The 20,336-nt window shown below is 49.4% G+C and overlaps 1 protein-coding gene and 1 pseudogene across 3 annotated transcripts in view; both read right to left on the reverse strand.

Moving 5' to 3' along the window:
* Window positions 1-9,836, reverse strand: LOC146345326 (transcription factor E2F5 pseudogene; annotated as a pseudogene). The gene is made up of 2 exons (XR_014792495.1): window positions 9,831-9,836; window positions 1-8,050 (listed from the first exon to the last, which is right to left on the reverse strand). The product of XR_014792495.1 is annotated as a transcription factor E2F5 pseudogene (transcript).
* The window catches only part of LOC146345327 (uncharacterized), a 15,965-nt gene continuing 4,658 nt past the window's right edge, over window positions 9,030-20,336 (reverse strand). For both annotated transcript variants that reach the window (XM_084860036.1, XM_084860037.1), the window contains exon 3: window positions 9,030-14,098. In XM_084860036.1, the coding sequence (XP_084716162.1) occupies window positions 10,443-14,098 (3,656 nt within the window). In that variant the 3' untranslated portion in view covers window positions 9,030-10,442. The remainder of the gene's footprint in view (window positions 14,099-20,336) is intronic.

Here is a 20,336-nt window from a genome sequence, read left to right on the forward strand (position 1 = left end):
TGGGTTTGGGGGGAGGGCTGTGCTGTTCACATACATCACATACAGTCATGTAAGACTAACAGAAACCTTCTTTCCCCTCGTAATGATCACGCTCTACAAAGGAGGATCCTTGAGCTGGAGGAGTGGTGGGGGCAGCCTGATGCCACCATCTAAGCAAAGCATTGTCTTCGCTTTAAAAAAAACTCTCTGCAGGACTCAGGGAGGATGGAGCAGAGGACTGAAAAATCAAAGAGGTGGCAAGAGGCAGAGGGAATTTGCACTGACCCTTCTCATTCAACGAATGGGGAATTTCTGGGTTTACATTGGAAGCCTTTTCCATCCTTCCTGGGGGTGGAAGTGAGGGCAATTTAGCATAGCTGCAGTTTTGGGCACCAGCAGGGCCACTACCAAACAAAAGGCAACAGCAAACTGAGGAGTTCTTTCTAACTCAGTCAAAAATTTCCCCCTCCAAAAAAAAGAGCTCAGCTTCTGAAACAGCAGCACAGGAGCCTGACTTCTGTACAGCCCGAGCCGTGTTTTTGTGGGGGTTGGGAGGGGCTTGCCTGGAACTCCAAATCATTTCCAGACTCATCTCTGAGCTCTCTCTCGCTCTGTCATCCAGAGTGCCCCAAACCCTGCTACCCACTGGCAGTTGCATATCAGGAATATTAGTTAAAAGTCTAAAAACAAAAATTACCCAAGATAAGACCCTCCTTGGAAAGGGGCCGCGGTGGCTTAGTGGTTAAGACGCTGAACTGCAGACTGGAAGGTCGGCAGGTCAGCAGTTCGAGACCCGAGTGCTGCGTGACGGAGTGAGCTCCCGTCTTCAGTCCCAGCTCCTGCCAACCTAGCAGTGCGAAAGCAAGAAATTGCAAGTAGATAAATAGGTACCGCCTCGGCGGGAAAGGTAACAGCGTTCCGTGCACCTCGGTGTTCAGTCATGCCGGCCACATGGCCAAGAAAGTGTCTTCGGACAGCGCTGGCTCTTTGGCTTAGAAATGGAGATGAGCACCGCACCCTAGAGTCGGACATGACTGGTTGGGGACACCTTTACCTTTACCTTTTTGGAAAGAATGCCTCTGTTTGCTGCTGTCTTCTGTTTGAGAGCAGACTTGCTGGTGCCCCAAACTGTAGCTACGCCAAATCAGACAACCCACACCTCCACCCCCAGGGAGATTTTTATAGGCTTCTAATGTAAGTGGGGCGGGGGCACAAACAAACTGCTTTGCTTGTTTGATCGATCCAGTTCTCTCCTCCTTCCTCCCTGGCCCCTGCAGAGACTGCTTGGCTTAAAACAAAACAAAAAAAGCAAATTAAAACAAAGCAACTGAGTTTGATCAGCTCCAGACCTGAGCTTTGTTCAGACCCTTCTAAACAAGAGGTGGGCAACTTCTCGGGGCCCTGGGGCCAAATTCCCTTGCCCCAAACCCACTGCGGGATGCAGCCCCGCCACAGAAATTGCTGCTGAATTTGCTGTGGCAGCAGGAAAAAGCACCCCTGATTTTCCTTGAAAACAAGGCACGTCAGGATTGGTCAGGAAAAACCCCTCCCCCCCGCTGCCAGTGCAGCACATCTGGCGACGGCGGGGCAACAGGTGCGTGTGCAGAGCGAGGCAGAGAGGCCACATGCTTCCCACCCGTTCCAGACCTTGGATCGTGCCACTGCTCATTTCCACCTTGCCAGCAGTCCTCTTGAAGTGTAGCGCAAAATCCTGCCTCGGCGTAGAGCATTTGATGAGTTCACCCCCGGCGTTCCAGCCCTGCAAACCCTGGGCAGCGGATATGTGAGTTACATTACTTACCCACCAAAACTGGAGTTTTATTCTGGAGCAACCCCTCTTGTAATACAAAGAGACATGAACCGAAGCCACAGAATTGCTTCCTGGAGATTACCTGGGATGAGGGCCTCTTTGCAACAGTCGTACAGCATCCCTAGCTGCACCCGGCGGCCCAGAGCCAAGGTCTCGGTTGTCTGGCTGGCTCTGGCCATCGCTCTGCGTCCCGAGGTGTTCCGTTTCCTCCAGCTGAATGAAATAGTGAGAAAAATCCCTGAAGACACTGAACTCAGACTCACATCATTGGTGAAAAAGGAACCTTTTTAAGCTAGCATGTTGCACCCCACTGGAAAATCCAAATTACTTACTCGGGGTGCAAGTACACATTCCAGGGATCGACTCCCTGTCCCCATATCTAGCTGGCAACGTTTGGTGAGTGAGACATGCATTGGGATGTCGTGGCATTCAGTGTCATCGTCCCTCTGCTCCAGTTCAGTGGCAGCTGCTTGCAGGGGCAGGGAACGCTGCACACCACACCGTCACAGCTCCCTTGCCGCGCACTCAGCGCTGCCGCCAGCCACGGGGCCCCTGCAGTGCAGTCTGGCCCTCCTATTCTGCCATCTCTGTCCTGGTCTTACATCGTTGTTGTGCCAACTACTTTTCAAATGCTTACAAATGGTGAAGGGTGGGATAAAAGTGAATAATAAATCATGAGTCATTACTAAATCACGCTCACAAAGTTCCTGGGGCTAGCAGCATTGTTCAGTCGTTCAGTCGTGTCCGACTCGCCATGACCCCATGGACCATAGCACTCCAGGCCTTCCTGTCCTCCACTCTCTCCCAGAGTGTGCTCAAGTTCATATTCATTGCATCGGTGATGCTATCTAGCCATCTCATCCTCTGCCGTCCCCTTCTCCTTTTGCTTTCAATCTTTCCCAGCATCAGGGTCTTTTCCAGGGACTTTTCTCTTCGCATTAGGTGGCCAAAATATTTGAGCTTCAGCTTCAGTATCTGTCCTTCCAATGAGCACTCAGGCTTAATTTCCTTTAGGATTGACTGATTTGGCCTCGTTGCAGTCCAGGGGACTCATAAGAGTCTTCTCCAGCACCACAGTTCGAAGGCATCAATTCTTCGGCGCTCAGCCTTCCTTATAGTCCAGCTCTCACAGCCATACATTACTACTGGGAAAGCCATAGCTTTGATTAGACGGACCTTTGTCGGCAAGGTGATGTCTCTGCTTCTTACTATGCTGTCTAGGTTTGCCAGAGCTTTCCTCCCAAGGAGCAAGCGTCTTTTAATTTCATGGCCACAGTCACCGTCTGCGGTGATCTTGGAGCCCAAGAAAATAAAATCTGTCACTGCTTCCATTTCTTCCCCTTCTATATGCCAGGAAGTGATGGGGCCAGATGCCATGATCTTTGTTTTTTTAATGTTGAGTTTCAAGCCAGCTTTTGCACTCTGCACTTTCACCCTCAACAAGAGGCTCTTCAGATCCTCTTCGCTTTCTGCCATTATGGTGGTATCGTCTGCGTATCTGAGTTGATAATTGATAATGTTGATAATTCTCCTGGCAATCTTAATTCCGACCTGTGATTCATCCAAACCGGCATTTCTCATGATGTACTCTGCATATAAGTTAAATAAGCAGGGCAAAAATATACAGCTTTGTCGTACTCCTTTCCCAATTTTGAACCAATCGGTTGTTCCATGTCTTGTTCTTACTGTTGCTTCTTGACCCTCATACAGGTTTCTCAGGAGACAAGTAAGGTGGTCTGGTACTCCCACCTTTTTAAGACTTTGCCACAGTTTGTTGTGATCCACACAATCAAAGGCTTTAGCGTAGTCAATGAAGCAGAAATAGACCTTTTTCTGGAATTCTCCTGCTTTCTCCATGATCCAGCGAATGTTGGTGATTTGATCTCTAGTTCCTCTGCCTCTTCGAAACCCAGCTTGTACTTCCAGTAGTACAGGTTTCTTCTCTGTAATGGGGTATACATAAAATATGCGGGGTTGCCCTTGGGGGGAACTGAACCTGGACGCGTCTTTGAACTAATAGACCCCATTTTCACTGGGAGGGATTCCAGAGAGACCAGAAGGAGAAAAACAAAGACTTACAGGGGAGTTCTGCTATACTGCAAGCCCTCTTCCCAGCAGATAGAATTTCCATTCATACTCACCTCCTTTTATTTCTCCAGCCTCACGGACAATGGGAAAACGGCAGGCAAGCATGCCTGGGAGGGACCTTTTTGGAACGCTTAACCAGACTCATTCCTACGACAGTGGATGAGGTTGGGAGAAACAAAAGAATCCCTCAGGACAAACAGAGTCCCCAGCTCTGGGCTCCGGCCTTTTCCAGACAACAGACCAGACAAAAGTGAATGTGAGCAAAGCTCAATAGTCCCTATAGCAAGCGGCTTACCCAGCGATTGATCAACCCACCCCAGGGAAACAGAAGAAGGAACAAAGGTCCTCTGATGCCAGCTAACGGTTTTCCATAGTGAGGTTCCCAAAAGCTGGACCGCAGCTATTTTGGACCTTTCGGTAGGACCTCCAAATTGTCGAAGAAAAACTTTTCTTCTGTTTATTTCCAAGTCTTCACTTTTATTCTTCAGCTGAACAAAAGGCAGACAGACACGTATGGAAGAGAATCCATGGATTCACTTGAAAAATAAATAATTCTCAGGGTATTTAAACCTCGATACAGACAAAGGCACATTTGGCAACAGTAGGTTGGATACAAAATCCAACATAAAGACAGAGAAAATAATTAATTGGCTACATAATCATGCTTACTTGTCCAGAACATTTGGCTATGTGCAGTTTCACTTTTAGCAATGAAGTTTCTTTTGCAATCGTAATGACTGCAGAATAAACAAACTCTCACTTCTTACTGCAGGGAAACAAACACACTTCTTTACTGCGGGCTGGGTGGAAAGGGGACTTGGCACGATCCCCTTGCCATGCCATACGGTAGGGGTGGGCAGCTTGTGGGCCTCCAGATGTCTTGGCCTACAACTCCCATCATCCCTCGCCATTGGCTATGCTGTCTAGGGCTGATGGGAGTTGTGGGCCAAAACCACTCCTGCTGTGCTGTAACTCAGGCTGTCACGAAGCCGTATCCTGCCCCTTGCTGGCTATGTTGTTTTTGCTGTCATTTTCTATTCAGCGCATGTAACAGGATAACACTTCTTCCCTGGTCCAGCCCTGCTTGACTGCCTCCCGTTTCTGCTCTTTCGCCTGTGGCATCTGGGGGCAAGGGCCTGCCCTGTCCTCTCGAACTCTGTACAGGGCTGTGCACACTGATGGCACTGAATGCATCCATCATCCATGGTTAGATTCCATCCATTTTGGTTTGAAGTAGATCCATTAATTTATTCATCTCTGCTACATTTGATACCTCATACTGCAATTCTGTTTCAGCTGAGGTGTTCTTTGTCTTCCATTTTCCTGCTGTTCCTAAGTACTTCTGCTTCTAATCTTTTGTCCAGCATTTAGTGTTTGAAATATCCCTTGAACGTGAACTCCCCTGGTAGCATAGCCTTCCTGTTTGCTGTCTTGCCATTTCCCTGGTGCCTCCTTCCTCTCCTCATTTGGCAAACTCAGACTTCCCCACTTTCCATCTTTCTCTATCTTAGGCTTGGTATACTTGTCCAAGTGGTTTACTAACCAAGCGGTTTTTCTCTTTGTAATGTGCGTGCATGTTAAGAACAAAGTCTGTACAAATAAAGCTTCTCAGACTTTATACTTCTTGAACTTTAATGGTTGAGCTATTTTCCCCATTTTAGAAGTATCTGTTCCCCAGTTTGGGGAAATACTGTGCATAAATCTGCTATGTGAGCACACGCCCTCTGGAAGAGGTCCCCTTAATCCCCCATTTGTCGTTACACGTGTACACAACCACGTATCCATGAACATGTTAACAAGTACTCACGGGAACAATCTTCTTGTCAGTAAGGATAGGTTGACAATGGGACCAATTACCTAGACGGGTGGTGGGCTCTACCTCACTGGAGGCTGTCAAGTAGACAGTGGGCAGCTGTCAATTGGTGATACTCTAGCCTTCAATTTCCCGCCTCAAGGAGGGTGTTGGATTCATAAGAACATAAGAAGAGCTGTGCTGGATCTGACCAAGGGTCCATCTAGTCAAGCATTCTGTTCACACAGTGGCCAAACAGCTGCCCATGAAAAAACCACAAGCAGGACATGAGTGCAAAAGCACCCTCCTACCCATGTTCCCAAGCAACTGGTGCATGTAGGCACACTGCCTCTGATACTGGTGGTAGCATATAGACATCAAGACTAGTAGCTGTGGATAGCCTTCTCCTCCAGGAATTTGTCTAATTCCCTTTAAAGCCATCCAAATCGATGGGCATTACTTCATCCTTTGGTTTTAATTTTTGTGAACCGCCCAGAGAGCTTTGGCTATTGGGCAGTATAGAAATGAAACAAACAAACAAACAAACAAATCCTGTGGAAGCGAATCCCATAGTTTAACTCTGCGCTGTGTGAAGAAGGCCTTCCTTTCATCTGTCCTGAATCTCCCACAATCAGCTTCATGGGATGACCCCAAGTTCTAGTATCATGAGAGGGAGAAAAATGTCTCCCTCTCCACTTTCTCCACACCATGCATAATTTTATAGACCTCTATCATGTCTCCCCTTACTCACCTTGTTTTCTAAGCTAAACAGTCCCAGACATTGTAACCTGTCCTCACAGGGGATTTGCTCCAGCCCCTTGATCATTTTGGTCCTCATAATGGATTGTGCTCCATAATAGTCAGTGGAAGGGAGGCTGTTGTCATGGAATGTATGGAGGGGGTTGAGTCATTTTAAGACACATAGCCCTTTCCATTTTCAGTCTTGTATTTGTCCACAACGATTTCCACACATACCTATACAAAGAGCCTGTTGTGTACTCTGGGCCCCTTCAGAGAATTTATCCCTTTTGGTAGTTAAGTGGGGGAGGTTGCCCCAGGGGGGCAGATTTGAATAAAATGAGCAGACTGTTTGAAATGGGAAGTCTAGATAGTTTTGCTGGAAGCAAAGGTGGGATAATTTTGAAATTTTGCTTCCCAAAGAACAAATAAAGGGAACTGGGGCCTTGGAGTAACTGTATTAAGCTACTGGAACATTTCTTTTGAATACACACCCCTGCATTATATTAAAAGGCCACTTCTGCTTAACTGAGTTTAGTTGTTCACAATAAGAAACTAAGAAAAAAATGTACACCCAGTGTTGGTGAATTACAGAAGTTTTACATTCATTATTTTAAATACTTACATTATGAAAATTAAGTCTACAATATTATATAGTTAGAGGTAGATGAGGCAATCCGGCTGCATCAAATCTAGTAGTTCAGTATGTGCACATGGAAAAGATCACAGACTCCTTCATTATCATCCAAGTTGAAGCTGTAGTCATCTCCAGGAGTAGGAGACAGCCATAAGAGAGGAAAAATATCAGAGGACATCGATTCATCGATGTGATCGCTGTTAATTATGCCCCCAGGCTCATCCATCTTTGCTGTGTCAGATGTGTTTGGCTTGAGAATACTATTGACTTCCAGTGGAAGGAAGGGCTGGCTGGCAGGTATTTGAGCCAGGTGTGGTTTCTGCTACAAGGCTATCACATAGCTCAGAATCTGGAATGCTGGCATAAAGACTTTCTGGAGTGGAGCTCTCTTGTAAACTCATAGAATCATAGAATCGCAGGGTTAGAAGGGGCCTACAAGGCCGTCGAGTCCAAACCCCTGCTCAAATGCCTGTTGACATGGCTGCGACTGGTGTCTGTGAAAGGGACTGGTCCTTATTTGGGTCTCTAGACTCTTGTAACTTCTGAGGACCTGCATTTAGTGTAGGGGAAGGCAATGGCGCTGCAGATGGAGTTGGAGGTTGCAGGAGGTAATCTGGAGGTGGCACTGGAAAGACCACTGGCTTGGCGCTCCTGGACTCTTTATTAATGAGCTGCACGTGGATAGGCCTGAATTACTCTTCAGACTGATCTGGTCTTTCTTTTGTCCCACATGAGGTAGCGGGACTTCTGTGCCAGACGGTGCCTGAATTGCTAGCAGTGTATCCCCATCGAAGCCATCACAAAGGCCTTCGTGAGTGATGTATGGAAAAGTGGCTTCCACTGGATGCAGTTTTTTGACGTTTTCTCAGTGAGATCTATCCCTTCCAAAACACTGGTGATGTCACAGACCCGCCTTTGTCTCACAGCTAGTGCAGCAGCAGCAGCCTTCAGGTCAAGCACCCCGCCCTGGACCTCCTGCGGTGCTGAGCAGCCCCAGGCTCTTCTCCTGCCAGAAGAAGAATCCATACCCCCCCCCCCATGCTGGCGCCGCTACTGGAAACTGACTCAGCCAGCGCTGCCCCGGCCATGCTGCATCTCCAGCCCCTCAACCCTCCGGCCAGTGGGGTTTCCCGGCAGTGGTGGCAGCGGCCCCACGTGGTCCTCCCAGCTTGGCTTCCTTCCCCCGGGCGCAAGGAAGCACAGCTGGGCCCATTCTTCCGTGTCCTGCACTCTGGGATGATGGAGAAGAGATCCTGGCCTTCCTCTCTGTGACCACCCTTCAAGGACTTGAAGAGCGCTATCCTATCTCCCCTCAGTCTTCTCTTCTCAAGGCTAGACATGCCCAGTTCTATCAGTCTCTCTTCATAGCGCTTTGGTTCCAGTCCCTGGATCATCCTCGTTGCCCTCCTCTGAACCCTCTCCAGCCTGTCTGCATCCTTCTTAAAGTGTGGTGCCCAAAACTGGACACAGTACTCCAGATGAGGCCTAGCCAGTGCTGAGAAGAGGGGAACTAGTACTTCCTGGGATTTGGAAGCTATGCTTCTATTAAGGCAGCCCAAAATAGCATTTGCCTTTTTTGCAGCCACATCACATTGTTGGCTCATATTCAGCTTGTGATCTACAACAATTCCAAGATCCTTGCTGCATTCCAATCATGGGGGTCATCCCACCTGGTTTCAGTTACACCTATCAAGTCATAATTTCCCTCCCGTATTAAAAGTTCAAGTTGGTTCTGTTGGTTTCCCATACTCTGGGCATTAGTATTTAGACACTGAAGACCATGTGCTTTATAGTCTGGCTTTCTTGCTACATGTTTTTGAAGACTATTATTGGGTGCTATTAGAGCTGTTCTCTCCTATATACCTATACAAAGAGCCTGTTGCATGCTCTGGGCCTCTTCAGAGAATCCTTATCCCCGTCAGGAGTGCCCTAGCTGCCTCTTACAGTCCACTCCAATAGCCAACTCAAGACACAGACGAAAAGGAATCTTTTCAAGCCTTTATTTCTTTTACAACTTAATGACTCTTTCAGATGCTAATCACCAGCGACTAAGCAAGGAACAGCACTGGGGAAAGATAGCAGAGTAGCCTATGCTCCAGGTTAGGCAGTTGGTCCCTGTTTGAAGGAGAATCATGGGAAGACCCTGAACTCACGGGCTAGGGAGAGATCCTCCCTCTTTCCCTTGGGTCCTCGGGACGAGACCGTTGCTTGCGCGCCAAACGAGCGCTATGCCTCCTTTCCGCGCCCTCCATCTGTCGTCGCTCCCTGTGTCTGTGCCGAGCGTCCAGCAAGCCCCCCTCCAGGACTTTCTCGCTGCCAGGGTCACTATCTATCTCAGGAATGCTGGCAGGAGGAATCTCTGCCAGCTGCTGTGCCTGTGAGAGATGAGCGAGCTCCTCTCCCACGGATTGCTGTTCCTCCTCAGAATCAGAACTGCTCTGGGGTTCTATCAGCTCAGTTTCCACCCTGACAATCCCTTTTTGTAGTTAAGTGGGGGAGGTTGCATTTTGAAGACCCCTCATTTGAACCCTCACCCCATCCCCATGGTCTCTAGTGTGGTACCACCGTTTTGATTCTGTTTCCAACTCCCTGCCACAAAGCAGTGCCTCTGTGGGTTTAAAGGGCCCTGGTGTGGAAGCAGCCCTTGCCAATGTCAGGAAGCTGGCTTTTAGATAGATAGATAGATAGATAGATAGATAGATAGATAGATAGATAGATAGATAGATAGATAGGCAGGCAGGCAGGCAGGCAGGCAGGCAGGCAGGCAGGCAGGCAGGCATTCTAACGGGCATTTTGCTATGAGTCCTCAGGGGTCACTGCAGATGAGGATTCCTAATTCTCTACAGAAATTCAAATGTCTCCAGGGGGATCAGTAATTTACATGTTCAAAATTCAAAATATAAATCATCAACAAGAGTTTGCATCCCCGTGGAGAGAGCCCTACGCGTTCACATCTGTATGTGCCTCAGTCCCCTTCGGACTGCTGCTGCTGCTGGGTGTGTGTGGGTGGAAGGGGGAGGAGCCATTCAGTGCATTCTTGAGAGCCCCGTGGGAACTGAACGCACAGGGCTAGAGCAGGGGTGCACAGGCTGCGGGCCACATGCGGCCCGCAGCCGCTCTTTTCCCCGCTGCTGTTAGCAGCCCCAGGACACGGATCTCAGTCAAGGTCTCTGGGAGGTGAGAAAGGTGAAAGCCCCTCCCAGCCCCCCACCATCCTGCTGCCCATATCACTGTTTCCCCACGGCTAGTAGTTGCGGGCGGTCGAGCTGCGTGCCCCCACCTATGTTCAGCCTGCATACATATTATGAAACGTCTCACTGCTTGGAGACGTGGGATATGCATAATAATGGTAATAAAAAAAGACACACACCCGCACCAGAAAACAAGCCTAATTAGAATCAGTCTGACTCACTTTTCATTGAGGAAAGCCAATTTGTCAAAAACTTGTACATTCTTTGGCATTTAGATTGTTTAGCTTTATAGCTTTTGGCTGCTTTCTCCTCAGGGGGAAGCAGCGGTTCACCCCTGGCAATCTTGTTCACAAGCACAGCCATTTCTCTCACCCCCTCGAGTGACTTGATGCGATCCTGGAATCCAGGCTTAGCTTCCAGTTTTTCAGATTCAATCAGTAAATCAATGTGTTCTGGAGTTGCCATCGGGTTGGGCTTTAAGGCAATTTCCTGCAAGCGCTCAATGCTGCGAGAGGATTCTTCAATCAGTTCGAACACTACATTTTCCATGCACTCATATTCCTCGGAAAGCTGCTCAAGGATTTTCTCTGTTGTCATAATTTCCCCACAGGCTTTTTCATATTTCTCCTTGATCTGGGCATATGTTTGCCTCTTCTTTTCAGTTTTGTACTCCCACCTGTACTTTTGGTTGTAATGGACGTTCCACGCACATTTCCCGTGGCAAACTGTGCATTTTCCGGTCTTATCCATTGAAGAACATTTGTGCTTGTCTTGATCATTGCCATAGATGCAGGGATAGTGACACGTGAAGTGGCATTTGTGGCAATTAGTTAAGAACCCATCAGTGACCTCGACTTTCACTGTCACTGGTTCCTCAACCTCAACTTCAAAATCTTTGTTAGCATTCATCTCATCTTTGTGCTGATCCAAAGCTCGCTGTGTCTTTCTTAGTGACTCCAGCGTCACCAGACCAGCTTTGATTTGCGGCTGCAGCCCCTGCACTGCCGTTTCCAGCCTCTTTCGTTCTTGGAGCACTTCTTTGGTCAGTCGTAAGCTTCTAGGTTCTAAACTCTGTAAAGATGCAAAAAAATTCTTCATACTCGCAGCTCCCATTTTCCAGAACATTGCGTCAAAGTCAAGATTTGTCTCGGTAGCTGTAGAATTGCTGGCGAACAACGCAGAATTGTTGAATTTAAAGTGAACAGGGTTGCCATCACTATCTTTAGCACAGGGCACCTCAGACTCTAAAACGGCTTCAAGAACAGGGGGAAGCTGTCCATCTGCAAAAGTGACTAGGATTTGTATGTTAGCTTTTATGTCCTTCCCAAAAATGGAAAGCACCGAGTCAAAGACATATTTCTGAGCTTGCGTCAAGCGCGGTAAAGAGGCCTGAACCACAAAGCAGACACCATCAATATGGCCAACACCCCCTGGAGAGGAAAAAAACGCCCGGATCTTCTCTGTTATCAATTTGTCATTCCCTATTCCTCTGGTGTCACCAAATCCTGGGGTATCAATTATAGTTAAGTGATGGGGAATCTGAAAGCCGTTTTCGTAATTGACCTCGTAGGCGGTTACCTCAGAAGTCTGGCTCTGAGCTTGGCTTCGGCTGGTCTCTTCATGGATAAGCTTGAATCTGAAACTATCCTTCCACTCCACTCCCAGGATGTAATTGATCATCCCATTGATCAGGGTTGTTTTCCCTGATCCTGTTGCTCCCATCACCATGATCACTTTCTGAGGGAATCGAGGGTCTTCATGCCCCAGCCTGTATTTTATAAAATTGGAAGAAGAAGAGGCAGACTTTATTAATGGAAGGCGATAAATGGACAGTGGCTCATGTTCTTCTAAGACTGTGCTTTGGTTGATCATTTTGTCTACTACTCTTTCATTTCGTGACAGTGAAATGGACGGTGTTGGTGAAACTGCAGACCTTTCATGAGAGGCGGACAAAAAGCCATCTCTGCAAACATTCCTCATTCCTTCATCATTGTCATGTTGTTTCATGTGTGTTCCTGGTTCAGATTGTTTTCCCTTCCTTTCATTATCTTTTGCAAGTTCATATTTCTGTCCACTGTGGTCAGATCCAGCCAGACCGGCTCCCTGGCAGGCGAGGGGGCTGACTTGGCACTCAGGCCTGACCTTCTCAGGTGCTCCAGGGGAACCAACAGGAAGCGACTTCACAATGTCAGTCATGTCACTGCTTTCACTGAGCCCTAGTCTGCCCACACTGGCATATCGGAACTGGTACTCAGTATTTGGGAGAAGCCCCGTTACCATGAATGTCTCCTGCTTATCTTTGGTATTCACAGCCACCCAGTTCTCCTGCCCTACAATCCTAGACTCCACCCGATAGCCAGAAATTTCAGTCTTGCCATAGGTTGCAGGTTTAAAGGTAAGCTGGATGGTGTCATGGCTAATTTCACCAACCACAGGAGGGGAAGGCTTGGAGGGTGGTTCAAGACTGGGGCTGACCAGCTCTCCTTCCTCATACAGATATAGGGAAACTCCTGGATGGTCCTGGTCTGGAAGAGCACTAACCATCAGTTTAGTGTCATCTGAACACAAGCTGGCAAGTCTTAAGAAGGCCCTGGCAGATTCCCGTGCTCTTTTGATTATCTCTCTGTTCTCAAACCACAATTTAGAATCAGATTTCTCAGAAGCTGTTGATACGCAATGTGGACTTTTTTTAATTGCTAGTGAGTTTTCCAGGTCTACCATATATGGTTCCTCGTCTTGTAAGGAGGTGAACACAAATGCAATGATGCGCTTCAGCACGGGATTGGCTAGGACTCGGCCTATTTCTTTCTTGGTGGGCACGACTTCCACACCCTTCAGGACATCAAGATAGCTGTTCACAAACATCATCTCCTTCTCTTTTCTATCTAGGAATGCACTGAGTTGCTCAAAGCTGAACAGGGACTGCTGTCTGTTGGTAAGAATGTCCATGAGGGCATCTTGAACTTCCTCTCCTCGGCGGATTAGCGGTACAGTTCTTGACAGTCGATTCTGGAAATTCCCTTTGTACTGCTGGCACAGACCTTGGAATCTCTGGAGTTTCCTCTTCATTTCAGGAAAAGTTTTAGCAGCAGGGTTTTTTGCCAGGTCGTTGCCTTGTATGTCTATTTCTGCCAGTTGCTGCAGGATAGTCTGGATTTCACAAACGAGTTCTGAACTGATTTCATGGAAATGGGAAACTATTTTGGAGTCCAGCAGATTCAGAGGATGTAGCCAGAGCCTCACAGGCACAGCCTTCTCAGCCAGCACCTTGGGGAGGGTGGAATAAACGTTCACAGCTTCTTGGAAAGTCATGGGATGATCTTCTCGAAAAATGTCACCGTAAATCCTGCAGACCGTTTTCTCAGCTCTTGCCTTTTCCTCCTCAGCCAGCTTGGCAATCCCTCCACCTTCACCCGAACGAAATCTTGGCATCCTTTTAATCATAGCTCGGAGGTTCTGCTGTATTTCTTGTATATCCTCAGAGGGAGAAACGTCTTGCTCAAACACAAAGAAGACCTGAGCCCCATACTGCACACCAGTAACCATGTGGGTAGCTGTCTGTGGATTGCGTCCACTGGGGCAAGAGAGATTTGTCACGTTGAGCTCCTTGACCTTGGTGGTAGCCGAATACTGGAGAGTAACGCGAGCCTGGTGGCCGGAGCTCTTGCTATCATGTAGGAATTCTGCGGATCCATGGGCTTCCACCAGGCCACACAGCAGACTGGCCTTCAGGGATTCTGGAACCTTCAGAGCAGTCAGTTTATCTGCAATGGTGTCCGATTCGATGATCTGACTTTCAGTCCCAGGGCTTGGCTTAATTAGGATATTCTCTCCCAATGTCTTGTCGTCCCACAACATAGCATCTAAAACGTTACAAACAGAGATTGGTTTAGTCACAAGCATTTTGGATTAAAGCAGAGACAGGAACAGAAGAAATTGCTCTGCATATGCACTGATTGTTCTACCCTTCTTGGAAAAACTAAAGACGCAATCCTATGCGTGTTTTGGCAGAAAACGTCCTACAATTCCCAGTGTGCCCCAGCCAGCCATGCCCCATGCTGGGATTTGTAAGACTTTTTCTGTCTTTTTTCTGCGGCCTAAGAGAATCAGAAGTGAGCTGTCATGCTGGAACAGACCAAAGGTCCACGGTGCAGTGTTCTGCTTCCAGCACTGGCTAACCAGATGCCTCCAAGACGTTTACAGAAAGGGCGTGAAAGTTATGGCCATCGTCTATTATTTGTCCCCGGTATCTGTTACTCAGAGGAATACTGCCTTTGAACTTGGATGTTCCGTTAATGTCATGTCCCAGAGCGCAGATGTCTTGCACAATGCCTGTGAGGCAGGGCCAGTGTCCAGGGTTGGCATGGCCAGGCACCTCCCAAGGGCCCACACCCCAGCAGGGGCCTGCTGACAAGAGCCCCCTGGGCCGGCTCATCTTCACCACTGCAATCTGCTTGTCCACTTGCCTGCCACTGGGGGCCAGACAACGCTGGCGGTGGTGCGGAGGAGGAGCAGGAGATGCCGCGGCCTACTGGCTCCCCGGCTCCCTGCCTGCCAAGCGAGCAAGCGGGAGCCGCGATGCGAGCGAGGAGGAGCAGGAGCGTTCGCTGACGATGGTTCGTGAGAAGGCAGACTCACTGCAGGAGGGGCGCCACTGGGGCATCTTGTCCAAGGGCCCTCAGAAACATGTAGCCATCGCTGCTGCGAGGCAAAGGGAGGCGCTACAGATGTGGTGCAAGAAACTGCTTCAGGGGTCCCACAGGTGCAAAGTCAGCCCAACATGCAGTCCAAGGCAGAGCGCGCTGTGGCATGCCACCGAGGATGCTTGCAGACAGTGCTTTTATTGTGCAATAACTGTGCCTCAGTCACAGGATTTAAGCAGGGGGAGGGGGGCTGGCATTGTCATTTTCCACTAGTATCGCCCTGTCTTAAACTGGGGCCTGGCCAGGGCCCACCCACTAAACAGATTAGAGGATACCAATATGAGTCGAGTCCACTTGCGTGAAAGAAGAATTTATTGATGGCAAATGGATGCAGAGGAAGCAAAAGAAAGATTTCTCGCCCCTTAACTCTTGGTTCAGCCACTCTGGTTCCCAGGGGAGCGACGGGCACCATTCCTCGGGGCTGGTAATCTGAGCAGGTGGCGCACCTTCCCCCTCTCAGATGAGAACAGCTAGCAGGCCAATTTGCTCAGGATTTTACGGAGCAAGCCGCGCTAGGTTAGAAAACTGCACAGATTGCTCACCCACCCACCCTTCACCAAGGCCTTTCTCTCTTGGCGGCAAAATAAGTTTCTCACAGCACAGAAAGAAGCATCCCTTATCATTTAGAAGGTGCACAGTGCGAAGAGTGACTACTGCATTGGTTTAGCTTCTGTTAGTGGCAAAAAGCATGGCCTTCACTGCATGTGAATGCAGCTATGAGAACCAACTCTAAAAATGGGCAACTCTAGCGGAGTATAGTTATGCTGTTAATTACTGCATTACATACTGCATATCTCTGGGTACATTCACACCTGACCGCTTGCCATTCTTCTGAAACCAAATCCAATACCCCCACCCCCAAACACACACAATGTCTTCCCATGGCTTCTCCCATCTTTTTTCTTAACACAGATGGTCCTTGACAGAGGAAAGGACGGGCTAACCATTGCCACGTGTCTTCCTTCACACCCTCGTGTGCACTCGTGTAACGAAGGACACAGGACTTAAGGGGGGACCTTTGCCCAAAGCACCGTTTTGTGGAGAAACGGGGAACAGCCACTATTAGCGTGCGGAAATTGGTTCAAACACTCATTAAAGGCCAAAAGCATAGACTTTGTTTTTACGGATTTTGTTCTTGGCACACATATATGCACACACATTACAAAAGGGAGCTCGGTTCTAATAGGCCAAAGACAGAGAAGACAGAACCTGGGGAAGTCAGCATTTGCTAAATAAGCAGAGAAAGGAGGTGATGGCAACGCCAGGGACTGGAAGGCTAGGCCACCGGGGAAGTTTGGGTGCTGGTGACAAGAAGGGGCAGAAATGGGTAGATTTAAGAGGAAAGGAGAAGAAAGACAGTGGGTACACTCACACGACATGCTCGCCCATGATGCGTGAGCAGCCACACACTGATGATCAGGCAAAGGATGCACAGTGCATGGCTTGTTTACCCCCTCGTCCCCCCTCCCTCCCCCATAGTCCGCCACCTAGCATCCCAGGGGACCTTGCTGCAGACCCACCTTGTCTGCCACCAAGTCCCCTTCCTGGCTACAATCGCAATTTTGATTGCAATTGGAGCCCTTAAAAAAAAAATTCCCATCCCCATTTGTGCGCAAAAACAAAACCAGGAAATTTCTTTCGCATTTTCCCATGCCTGGAGAATGCGTGCAAATGTTCCCCCCCCCCCGTTGGTTTTCCGCTATTGTGCATGTGCGCAACAGCAGGAAACCAGAGGATACCAGCCCGCCCCTCCTGCAGCCCTGTTGCACTTGGCAAACGTACAGGGATGCAGGTGATGAGGATAGCCTGTGTCAAGCCCCCAGCACCCCTTTTTCAGGGTGCCGGGCGTGCTGTTCCCCTTCCCCATAAAGACCCCTCAAGTTGCTTCGGTTTTCACAGCTGTCAAAACCAAAGTGGCAAGAGCGATCTACTTTTAAGGGAAGGAGAGGGGAGGGCAGGGGGGAGTGGGGTGCCAAATGGAGAACCCCCTTAAGGGGCTATTCCACCCATAAAAGCATGAAAATCCCTCAGGTATGTGGGTCATTTTAAACCTTTTTCCCCACACCTTTGGGATGGCTCTCCACTTGGCACCCCACTCCTCCCTGCTCCTTCGCATGAAATTAGACATGCACACCCACTTTGGGGGAAAGATCGCTGGAGCCTCTTGGATTTTGAAAGCTGTCAAACAAAAGCTGCTTATGGGGAATGGTTTCTGTGCCGAAAATCAGCTGGAGGGGGGCAAAATGTAATCCCCACTATGGACCCTGTTACCCCAAGAGACCATGGCGGAAGTTGGATTTTCCTTGGGGCAACAGGGTCCATGGTGTGTGTGGGGGGTTGGATTCCCCCCACCCCTGATTTTCAGCAAGGGGCGCAGAATCCCCTGGCCTGACCACAGTCCCAGTTGTGGTTAGAGCGCTTTCTTTGTATTTTTTCTTTTACTCGGTTACTTGCAGCTGCGCGATTGTGGCTGTCCAAGTGACTGAGGGTTGCCGCTTGCCCGGATCATCGCGTTCCTGCTCTTATGTGGTGTTTTTGGTACTTTTCTAGTTTGGTCGATGTCCTGGTCAGTGTGAATGGGAGACTGGCATTCGGCTCCCACCTCCCCCTTATGCTCGAAGCCTCCTTTGTCTACTCCTTGAGTAGACTAATTATTCAGTCTGCTAACGTATTCTGCACTGTATTGGTGCTGTAAATACATCTGCATGTTAAATAGTGTGCGTGTGTATGTATTATTATGTGCATACATCCATATATCAATAAATATATGGACATACAGACGCATTCAAATACACATGACCACACAATGGAAGTGCTGTGGCCTCCTCCTGGTTTCAACCGTTCTTTCCATTCCAGCCTAGACAGCCAGATCACAGAGGACAGCGGCACTGGAGGAGGGCCCCCCCGCCCCCCGGAGGAACCAGCCAGACCCCAGGAGAAGGAAGAGGATCCCATCCCTGGCTTGAGCCACAGTAAGGATGGCGCAGTGTGCCTGGTCCATGGGCAGGAAAGGGGAATGTGCTTGCCTGCCAACTGATGCAGTGGAGGTCTGGGCCCTGCCGTTGATGTGACCATCCTGGTGGAGGATGACCAGAGCCCAAGGAGCGGTACTGCCACTCCCTCAACAGGAACTGTAAGAGACTGGGGTGGGTTTGGGGGGAGGGCTGTGCTGTTCACATACATCACATACAGTCATGTAAGACTAACAGAAACCTTCTTTCCCCTCGTAATGATCACGCTCTACAAAGGAGGATCCTTGAGCTGGAGGAGTGGTGGGGGCAGCCCCAGCAGTAGAGCAGCTACAACCTTTGGGGGAGTGGGGGTCTGGGGTGGGCGTGTCTTTGTAAAGAGTTCTCTTATGATTGTTTATTAAATCTCTTTTCCTAAACGCATGTCCTCATTCTTTCTTGTTCATGTCACTTCACATCAACCATGCAGGGTAGGACTGGAAGTATAGTAGCAGGCCAGCAGATCTGGGGAGGGGTGGGATTTTTGTATGCATTTTGATCAGATAACTGCATCACAACATTTACAGTACAATCATACGCATGTCGACTGGGAAGTAAGTCCGATGCAGTTCAATGGGACTTAGTTCCAGGTAAGTGTGTCTAGGGGCCAGTCTACACGGCTGATTTAATGCGGTGGTAGCGTGCATTGGAGTCGTTTGCAGGAGTTGACGCTGTTGCCAATCTGCTGCCATCCCACAGCATCTGTCCCCAAAGTGAGCATTTTTGGAAAGTCCTTTCACTCACTTGTTTTTCTGAAACGCGGCTCCGGAGTGGTTCCGCGGCAGTGTGCTCCGTTCCCACATCAACTCCTGGGTGTGCCTCTGTGACCTGGCTGTGGCCTGCCAGTGACATGGTCAAGGGGTGGAGCTGCCCCTCGCCACCCCCCCACATTCCCTCTTTTCCCCCATTTGCAGTAGGGCTGCTTTGCTGGGCGGCGGCTGGCAGCCCATGTCCCGGGAGGGCTCAGTGCCAACCCTGCCCTTCCCCTCCCCAGGCAGGATCTCCCTCTCCATCACCAGGAACACTAGCCTGGGTGTGTCTGTGCATGCATGACATGGCAAACATGGCAGCCAGACACTGCTCTCCGGAGGGCTCACTGCCCGCCCGCCCGCCCTGCCCTGTCCCAGCTGAGGGCGTGCGCTCCGTGCACCGCATTCTGTGTTGTTTGCAGTTAGGTGCGGCAACAGGCAGACGGTGACAGCAGCAGCAGGGTGCCTATGCACACACAAGCTCCCTGCTGCATTTCCCTGGGCTGGCTGTGGCAGAGCAGAGCAGAGCGGCCTCCGCTGACGGCATGGCTCCTTGGCCCCCGGAGGGCCCCCGCTTCCCGCACTGCTCTCGGCATCCTGCTGGTCTTGCTTAGATGTGTTGGGGGAGGGAGAGCGAGGGGTGCTTCCAGAGGGATGGCGCCTGATGCCACCATCTAAGCAAAGCATTGTCTTCGCTTTAAAAAAAACTCTCTGCAGGACTCAGGGAGGATGGAGCAGGGGACTGAAAAATCAAAGAGGTGGCAAGAGGCAGAGGGAATTTGCACTGACCCTTCTCATTCAACGAATGGGGAATTTCTGGGTTTACATTGGAAGCCTTTTCCATCCTTCCTGGGGTGAAGTGAGGGCAATTTAGCATAGCTGCAGTTTTGGGCACCAGCAGGGCCACTACCAAACAAAAGGCAACAGCAAACTGAGGAGTTCTTTCTAACTCAGTCAAAAATTTCCCCCTCCAAAAAAAAGAGCTCAGCTTCTGAAACAGCAGCACAGGAGCCTGACTTCTGTACAGCCCGAGCCGTGTTTTTGTGGGGGTTGGGAGGGGCTTGCCTGGAACTCCAAACCATTTCCAGACTCATCTCTGAGCTCTCTCTCGCTCTGTCATCCAGAGTGCCCCAAACCCTGCTACCCACTGGCAGTTGCATATCAGGAATATTAGTTAAAAGTCTAAAAACAAAAATTACCCAAGATAAGACCCTCCTTGGAAAGAACGCCTCTGTTTGCTGCTGTCTTCTGTTTGAGAGCAGACCTGCTGGTGCCCCAAACCGTAGCTACGCCAAATCAGACAACCCACACCTCCACCCCCAGGGAGATTTTTATAGGCTTCTAATGTAAGTGGGGCGGGGGCACAAACAAACTGCTTTGCTTGTTTGATCGATCCAGTTCTCTCCTCCTTCCTCCCTGGCCCCTGCAGAGACTGCTTGGCTTAAAACAAAACAAAAAAAGCAAATTAAAACAAAGCAACTGAGTTTGATCAGCTCCAGACCTGAGCTTTGTTCAGACCCTTCTAAACAAGAGGTGGGCAACTTCTCGGGGCCCTGGGGCCAAATTCCCTTGCCCCAAACCCACTGCGGGATGCAGCCCCGCCACAGAAATTGCTGCTGAATTTGCTGTGGCAGCAGGAAA

The sequence above is a fragment of the Heloderma suspectum genome, chromosome 5 (assembly GCF_057233095.1).
Source record: "Heloderma suspectum isolate Gila_16-S chromosome 5, 16-S_ref, whole genome shotgun sequence".
Lineage (NCBI taxonomy): Eukaryota > Metazoa > Chordata > Lepidosauria > Squamata > Helodermatidae > Heloderma > Heloderma suspectum.